Source organism: Nanorana parkeri, unplaced genomic scaffold, assembly GCF_000935625.1.
Source record: "Nanorana parkeri isolate BGI_ZX_2015 unplaced genomic scaffold, ASM93562v1 scaffold246, whole genome shotgun sequence".
Taxonomy (NCBI): domain Eukaryota; kingdom Metazoa; phylum Chordata; class Amphibia; order Anura; family Dicroglossidae; genus Nanorana; species Nanorana parkeri.
In genome coordinates this window covers 576,621-586,131 of record NW_017306514.1, presented here as the reverse complement: position 1 = coordinate 586,131, position 9,511 = coordinate 576,621, and the positions used below count along the sequence as shown (strand labels likewise).

Sequence of the window (9,511 nt, the reverse complement as noted above, 5' to 3'; positions counted from 1 at the left end):
CCACACTTATGCGACTGCTGCCCAGCCATTTATGTACAATTGCCCAGCCGGCAACCAGTTAAGAAATCTACAAACTGGCTAGTATTAGCACCTGTGGAAGACTATTCCACATTTTTACAGTACTGGGAAAAAAATATCGGTACTCGCATCCCTAGTTTCAAGCATCACTTGTGATAATTGGGCATGTTTTCCTCTACCTAAATTTGATAACAGGCTATTCAGGTAGTTGGAGATATTCCAACTTATAGTTGTATAAGTGTTCTTTATAGAAGTGAAAACTCAGAATTATCCTACATATGATACGGTTGCCATAAGGCAAATAGCACAACTGTGTCTGGCACTGAAGCAGTGAAAGGTTAGTCATTTTACCATCATTGTTCTTGCGGGAATATATGCCTTTCTATGATGAGCATAACGTAAGTTATCATGTTAGGCCTTGTCAGGTGAGTCAGCCATCATTTTTAAGAGTAGGAGCCACATGACTACTGCATGCAAACAGGACTATTCAGTGACAGCCAGACCAAATAAAAGAGAGGGAAAGGGCTCTTAAAGTAACTTTTGGCAATCAAACAATGTTTAAAGTGTTATTAACGCTAACATTTTATTAACTATTCCAGCAGCTGACATTAGCCCTTACCTGATCTGCTGCTTTATCTTCTTTACATGCCTTCATCATTGAGCTGTCACAAGCTCACTGCTGTGGGTTTCCTGTTTCAGGGGGGCTCAATCGCATTTCAGGGTCATATGGAGCCACCCTTGCAAGTGCGTTCCTAGCTTACGGTCCCTGCACTGTGTGCATTAGCACAAACACACAGCAATGAAGCTTATGGCCCTGCTCCCCCCTCCTCCCGTCTTCACCCCAATTGAGGTCACCATGTGAGGTCACCTGCATGCTCTCTCCCCAATAGGAAGTTCGGTGGAAGCAGCACTAAAAGAGGGGGACAGCTTTGTAAGAAACTGTGAGTGATTGGGCCCAAATTTAAACAAGTTGTTTATGGGGGGGGGGGTAATTTTGTTAGAAGTAAATGCTACTTTAAAGTGTAATTTGGAAAAAGGTTCCGTTTACTGTATATATGCTTTTTCTCACTTTATTTTCCACTTGGTAATCCTGCAGATAACTCACTTTCTGTCCTATACATCTATAGACAAAGCCATGTTTGCAATATAGACTGGAATTTGAAGATGTCTGCCTTTGTTCATCGCCATTACATGGTATTGACGGGACTAGTATTTTACACAAGAAAGATGTTTGTGCTTTCTGTTCAGCTCAAAGGAAGTAACAAGGACACTGCATTTGAGGCAAGATCAACACTTGCTGAAAATGTTTTTATCCTGAAAACTAATGCCGCCCCCACATCTAAAGACTGGAAAGCTGCATTAAAATTTTAGTTTTTTGGTTAGATACGCTTGAAGGGCACATCGTGGATTGGTACCAGTCTCTGAGGCACAATTACATTGTATATGAATATGCTGAGGGTTCACAAAGTATTTTATAACACATCAACCTCTGTATTTGTACCTAAAAAGCAATATTTCTTTTTAATGAAAAAAAGTTTTAAAACCTGATTGAACATTCAGTTTAACCCTTTCACTGCCACCAATGTGAGCACCCTATGTGATGGCAATGAAGTTATGTACACACACTGCGTACACACACTTGCTAACGCAAACACGTCAGGTGTACAAAAAACAACAGAGTGAGAGCAATTCTAGGGCCAATATTCATGGTTAACTCCAAACTGATGACCTGTACAGGTTTTAAAGCCTCACCTATAGACATTTTAGGGTACATTTTTTTGCCGTTTCATAAACACACACGGTTTTTAAGCTTTGCATGTTTGGTATCTATTTACTCGGGACAAATTCTCCATGCATTTGAGATCTTCAACCACTGCTATTTTTTTCCTGTGGAATATATAGATCTTCTCTGTTTTCACTTTTTTTTATTTATACATTAAAAAATAATTGCTGGTTTACAAATTAATGATTAAAAATGATTATATAAATAGGACCAGGCTTATTACACCCCTTTATAGCAAAAACGTAGATGTCTCAGATAAAGTGCTAGGTGAGAACCTAGTAGGTTTGTAGAAAGAATGAGCTGGACTGTAATATAGAAAGGAGCACACAGTGATGAGTTTATTAAAAAAGTTATAGTTTGTGGTCTGTGGTTGTCTGCTGCAATGCCTACCCTCACCATCTTAAAATTCAGGTTGCTTTTTTTTTTTTTTTAATGTATATCACTGTACTGCTACAAACTGTTGGGTACCATTATGGTGACAGTCATCAAAATTGTTGAAGTAAAACTGCTTAGTGGGGGTGGTTGTTGACAAAGGATGGAATGCAATCTGTCTATAAAATGGGCATGCACTGGCAGATGGACAGTTTTTTTTAGATCCATAACAATGACATTTAAGTTTAAAAACATATATATTCATATACAGTATATATTGTTTATTTTAAGCATAACAAGTAGAACATATTCATTTAAGAAATACATTTTCTAAGATTGTTTTGGAAAGTTGAATGGCAAAGTACCATTGTTGTAGATATGTATATTATTTTCTGTGTATATTCCTGGTTTAAAGGTTTTTACTGATTGTAGTGTGATCACTCTGACCTGAGCATTTAATATACTAAATTATAGTACGATAGTTGACGCATCCAGCACAGTTTGGCATTCTTGAGCAATGAGAGGCTGACACATTGATTACTTCACATTAAATTCATAGCCATGTTTAGTATGACTAACAATGTTTTCAATGAATGTGGAATGTCCCCTAAGCTTTATTTGATACATTATTTTTCAGCTGATTGTGGCTATTAATATGTAACCCTATTACTTTGTTTTCCTTAGCAAACCTTCCAATGCCAACCATCGCTGCCTTGGATGGAGCAGCTCTAGGGGGAGGCCTAGAGATGGCTTTAGCCACTGACATCATAGTAGCAGGTAAGGTCAGTTACAGAATTACTTCTTAACCATAGATGGCAAATGTTTTTTTTTTAATTATATTTATTTTTAATATATTTTATTTATATAGCTAGTTTTGTTTTAAAAATTAAGATTTATTATCATTGTTTTATTTTTTATAGAAAGTAAAAGTGAGGACTGACCATGGCATGTAGAAAAAGTATATGGTTTTTCAAACACTTAAAAAAAATGCTTATTCATATGGGGAAATAATCATTAGCACTTAATTTAGCAAACAATAAAAGGAACATAGCATCTGACTGAAAAAATCCTTACTCATAATTTCCTTGTTCCCCCTCCCTTATAAATAAGTATTTGTATCAGCTGCTCCAACAGATCTACTGTATACCTGCTCCATGAGATCTGTGATCAAACCATTGCTTTACTGCCTCAGGTCAAAAACAAATAAATCAAGTTTAAGAATTAACAACATAAAAGTTTTTTTTTTTTCTAAATGGAGATTCTTAACGATAATCTCTTCACACCAGGAAATGCCTGCACCATATCCTTCTGTTTTACCGCCAATATGAGTGAATATTATCACTTGATTATTGACTCATGCACTTATTTACTAAAGCTGATGTATTACTTTTTATTCATCCATTTTAGCTATATTTTAAAATGTATCTAAACCCAAGAACAAAAATTTAATAAACTGCAGCTTACTTGTTCTGTACATGTGGTGGCTGCTTTAGTTTCCTTTTTTTGTGGCTTTTTTCCTGGTGTTTTCACAAGTATCACATTTTCTGTCCTAGGGTGATGCTCGCTCACAGTGCGGTCACCCTAGGACAAGGAGTGTGTTAGGGATACAAAATATCTTCCTCTCTCCTCATCTCCATAACATAGGGCCATATAGATCATGGACACATTTTTGTCTAGTGGTTAGTTTTTATTTGACCCTTATAGCACTCTTTACTGGGAGAACACACTTTAGGGTGCCTATTCTCCCATAAATCTGTCCTGCACAAGAAGCCATACAATCCGTCAATGTGCACTTGGTTTGCACTCATAAAATCTAAAAAATTTGGAGGAAATATTAAAACAAGCTATAAATAATGTTTAACCCCTTAGTGGCACATCTTCAGAAATTTTTTTAGTTCCTGGGGATCAGGGCAATTTTGCCATGTTTGCTATATGTTTGTTTAACCATCATTTACATCTTCCTTATTCATTGCGCCTACACATATTATATACCGTTTATAAAGGACAAAAAGGGCTTTAATTTGATGTGACATATACATGTATAAATTCTTATTTTTTTATAAAAAATACAAAACCATGGAAAAACAAATTTTCACGGTTTTGGCAATAATAATGTGTACATAATTAGTGTTTCTAACACAAAGTAATTCATAATAAATTATTTTATTTGTCCTGATTTATAGGGTATATCATATGTCTGGGATTTTTGTTTATTTTCGGAGTTATAGGTCACAAAATACAAGGCATGAAATACAAATTTAGTGTGGAACAATTTTAGAATGTGGTATGTTTGTCCCATAACTTTAATAGCCTCCTTGGCACTATCCCGTCATCGGTCTGTAAGGTGTTAAACACACTAGAGGTAATAGGCAGAATTTTACTTTATACCATGACTAAGAAAGCCAAGACAAGCCAATGGATAGCACCAGACAAAATAAACATATTTGCGCACCTCTCAAGTGTCAAGCTTACTTGTGAAATGTGCATAATTACCTTACAGCTTGAGAATGTTCTACTTCTTTGTAATGGATGAGGTATTCAGTCTAGTGATATAGCATGGCAGTTTGAGAATGCACAGTCATTTGTATATTTGTCACTCCCATGAATACTTCATGATGGAAACCAGTTGTCTTCACTGTGATATAGCTGCCATTCTTCCTATCGGAGCTTATAAAATTATACTATAAAGTAGCTACATATAGTGCTTGTAGTAGCTGCTTTAGGGAAATTACTAGGAGTATATTTTAAAATTATGATGGCTGAAGTCCACTTGCCAGTATTGTATTACATGACTCATGTTCATGGGTTATGACTCATGTTCATGGGTTATGACTAATAAGTGGGCTTATTTTTTAGCTTCTTTACCTAACAAAGGACCTAATGGGTCCTGGAAATACCATGGTGGTTTAGCTTCTCCAGTAATGATTTTTATTACATGCTAAAGGAATTCATTTTAGTATAAAAATGTTCTCGCTTTAGCAGATGAGAGTAAGTACCCATCTTGTCACTCCCAGGAAGTTAGCTGTGTTGTATGGACTGCAGCTTACCTGACGATGTAAAGAACTCCAGAATTTTGTTTTTATTAAACTTTGCAATGAGGCTGCCCCCGCACTGCAAGGGTTAAGTGCTCATTTGTGTCTAGGTTAAAAAAATAAAGTACTCATCCAAAGCAGGGAGCTAGATTCTTCTTAGACCGGTCCTTCCAACGTCTCTGCCCCTCATCTGCAGCAGTCTATTCATCACATCTGTACACAGTGTATCAACGTGAGGACGCTGAGAAACATTCCAATGCTGCAAGGAGGGCAGACAGGCTGGAGGGAACTCGTGATAGTCAGCCAGCAAGGAGCTTTGGGTGAGTATATCTTTGTTATTTTAGCCCATAGTCACTAATGAGCATGTAACCATTGCAGTGTGGGGGTAGCCCCACTGTAAGGGAAAATAGAAAAACATTTCTTGGTGTTCTTCTTTAAAGATTTAGATGCACCTTGCAAAACTTTTTAGGGTAATTGAACAAATTTGGGATGTAGGTAGCTAAAGTTACATGTAAGTCTTTTAATGGAACTTCAGTAACCTAGGTTTACTTTAAAGGACAATTCTAAAGACAATGCACTAAACAGAATAGAGTGAACAAGGACAATGTTGTTGGTTTTTAAATGGTGCCAATTTTTGAATTTAAAATGTGTGGGTGTGTAGTACTGTTATTTTCAGAGTTTGTAATTTGATTTTTATGTGGATTTAATTTTGTGTATAATATCTCAGCTTCTACAGCTAAAATGGGTCTAGTAGAAACCAAGCTGGCCATAATTCCTGGAGCAGGTAGGACTGCTTATTTTACAAAGAATTGTCATGCCAAAAGTAAAATGTTTTAATATTTATGTTTATATTGTAATAAAAAGGAGGTGTAATTGTTATAATTTACATAAACTACATTATGAAAAAAATGCAGCAATAGGTAAAACTAGCCTAGTATAAATCTGCGGTTTGTGTTATTCTGATGCCCTGTACATGGCAATGATAATCTACCAATATAGTATAGTCTGCAAATAGTTAAGCAGAGACTGAGCTAGTAATTAATACAAACACTAAGGGGTGTTTTTTAAACAATTTCACAGAGCAATGTTTCCTGCGGAATTGCTTGTTCTGTTGTAGATGGGGCTAAGGAGCATAGGGAATAAGTATTTATTTCTGATGCTCACTAGCTCCATCTAGTGGTTATAATGCAGTGTATTTCTGATATTACATTACATCTGGAAACAAAAATGCTGATAACATTTGTTTTTGCCTCTGCGAATAGTTTATAAAAATACCCCTAAGTAAATTAAAAAACCTCATATTTATCTTACCTCTAAATTGTAGAAGCAGCATCAGAATGAAACAAAATGGCTATAATGGCATACGGTATATAACACACAGATCCACAAAAGAGAAATGAATTAGAAAAGACTTAGAAAAGAGTTACATTTATATGGTTGTGCCATTTTTGACTCACTGCAGTGTTCGAAAAAATCATGCAAGAATTTGCACATGTTGAGGTGAAATTTCCACCTAACAGATTTCTAATTCAGGTGTTGGTAGAAGCTCAACATAGCTTCTTTTTTCAGATGCATTTTGTCATATATGATTGATTATCTATCTATCTATCTATCTATCTATCTATCTATCTATCTATCTATCTATCTATCTATCTATCTATCTATCTATCTATGTATCCATCATCTTCATCTCTGGGTCAGTAGTTTTTAGCATTGGGCACTTTATATTTTATTCATACTAAGTGAGGCGTTAGGCACAACTATCCTATGTTTCTACATCTGTCGATAGGATGACAACATCATTCTGCAGTGAACATGCAGCGAAGTGTTGTCCCCCTGGAGACAGGGTACTCTTAGGTTTTAATAGCAAGTATACCCATTAAGGTTATGGTGAGAATGGCCCTCCAACCAAATCAGTGCATAGCACAGTAAAGCCTTCTTAAAACACAAGGAGGGGAATTTATTAAAGCAATTGTGACAGTTTTAGCCTCTTGGATAATTTTTTTTATGTGCAAATCTTTCTTTTAACATGCGCCCCTGTTTTGACCAGAGCTTGCACTACTTTTCCAGAACTGCATGTGTTTTGCGCCTGTTTTCATCTGCAATTGTTCTGCGGCTGTCTGAAACTGGAGCATCACCTAAGAAAACAATCACAACTTATGAAGTCCCAATGACTACTTATTCAAGAAGCTCAGTTATGCTTTTTGCCTGGAGTTACGAGTCTTCTTTCCTGGAGTCTATTTAACCTCATTTATGAACAGACATTACACTAGCATCATAAATCTGGTGCAATGTGCGTCAAATATATTCCGTGCAAGTTCAAACACTCGCAATTGCTATGGTAAATTGCCACCAAGGTATTCACATGTCTGATTCCATCACATATCCCACTGTCCGAAAGTGATGAATAATTCTCTTTTTTTTGGGACGTGATGGAATGAGACATGTTAATGCCTTCTGATTTAAGAAGGTTTTACTGTGCTATACTAAATGGACTTTAAGTAAGTGACCAACAAAGTAACACTAACTCCAACTAACTCTTTTTGCAAACAAAAAACTTTTGCTGTAATAGCTTAGAAGCTTAAACCTTTTGAATATAAGCCAACCATTGTAAGCACCCTCAACAGTGTTGTGTGGTTTGTCACAACCCCTGTAGCTGTCGTTTTTGCTGGGTAGTTTGTTCTGCATGTAAATGTGGAGAAAACAATGTATGTACGATAAAAAAAATTAATATGCTATATACCATCATTATAGGTGTTAACCACATACTGTTATCAGGTAGTATCTGTAGCTCCAGGAACATGCAGTTTACTTGAATGTCAAATGTGCATCTGAATACCAAAGCCATTGAGCAGAATGTTGGCACACTGTATGCTCTGAGTACCATAGGAGACTTGTGAACCTATGTAATACACTCACTAATAAATACTATTCTCAGGCAGTTGAAGAATGTATTTAAGAAAAGAATAAAAAGGTTCATTTGAATTCTCAACAGTTGCCATCACCAGCTGCCAAATAACAAGATGTGAAAAGCACAAATGTGCTTAACACCATATATTTGAGTTTTAAAATTAGGAGCAGGTAGAAGATAGTAAACCTGATCACATAGTAATGTTTCCAGCTCAGATGCAAGCAGAACTCTAAGAACACCCAAATGTGGCACATGGCTCTATACAAAACAGAGTTTGGAGAGAATCATATACCATAACAATAGAAAAACCAGCCTTTACTATAATGGCTTTTGCCTATGGACGTATATCTGTTCCTTGTAATGGCTTTTAGAAACCCAGGCCAGGAGGTATGCAGAGCAGGGAGTGCATCAGCTCCCACACTATCTAATGCCATCATTTAGCATGACAGCTGAATGACCTAAAGAAAAGTATGCAGTCAGTAAAGTCAGAACATCTTATCTTTATACCTATTCTAAGTCAGTGACTCAGCAGGTATTTAAACAAATTGGAAATGTAAAATTTCCTTTTAACATTTAGGGACTTTGTTTAAATCTGTGACACAACTTCCATGGCTTAAAAATTGCACTATTAGGTGTAATTATGATTTATTGTAATATATGTTATTTTAATACATTCTCAGTGTTTCTACATATATAAACTGATAGGGGTAAAAAAAAAGCTGTTTATACTATAACTAGTGTAGCAAATGTGCTAAATAGGTGGTTTGCTTGTCAATAAAGAGGAATGGCAGTTAGCTTCACTATAAGGCTGGCACTAGGTTAATGATGTTTTTGGGACATCACTTTCACCACACAAGATAACATGGATTTCTTCTCTACTACTTTATTTCTCTTCCTGAAGCACAGCCTGTTGTCTTGTGCCAACTAGCGGAGGGCTACGGTAGTTCCAATTTTCAAAAAGGGGGCAAAATGCCAACCTGGGAATTACAGGCCAGTTAGTCTTACATCTGTAGTGTGCAAACTGCTAGAGGGAATGATTAAGGACTATTTAGTAGAATTTGTTCAGGCTAATGGTATAGTTAGTGATAATCAGCATGGGTTTAGGAAAGACCGTTCCTGTCAGACTAACCTACTGACTTTTTACGAGGGGGTAAGTAGAGATCTGGATGGAGGGAGGTCTGTGGATGTGGTATATTTGGATTTCGCTAAGGCTTTTGATACGGTACCTCATAAACGCTTACTTCACAAGCTAAGAGCTATGGGCATAGATGGAAGGGTGTGTACATGGATAAAGAACTGGCTAAAGGAACGGGTACAGAGAGTATCAATAAATGGCGCCCTTTCAGACTGGGCTAGTGTTATTAGCGGGGTGCCTCAGGGTTCTGTGCTGGGACC

The 9,511-nt window shown here is 36.5% G+C and overlaps 1 protein-coding gene across 1 annotated transcript in view; it reads left to right on the top strand.

Annotated features, from left to right (window-relative positions):
* Nucleotides 1-9,511, top strand: part of AUH (AU RNA binding methylglutaconyl-CoA hydratase) — a 159,515-nt gene that overhangs the window by 64,418 nt on the left and 85,586 nt on the right. Inside the window, exons 5-6 of the mRNA XM_018556669.1 lie at nt 2,858-2,950; nt 5,933-5,989. Of these exons, the coding sequence (XP_018412171.1) occupies nt 2,858-2,950; nt 5,933-5,989 (150 nt within the window). The remainder of the gene's footprint in view (nt 1-2,857; nt 2,951-5,932; nt 5,990-9,511) is intronic.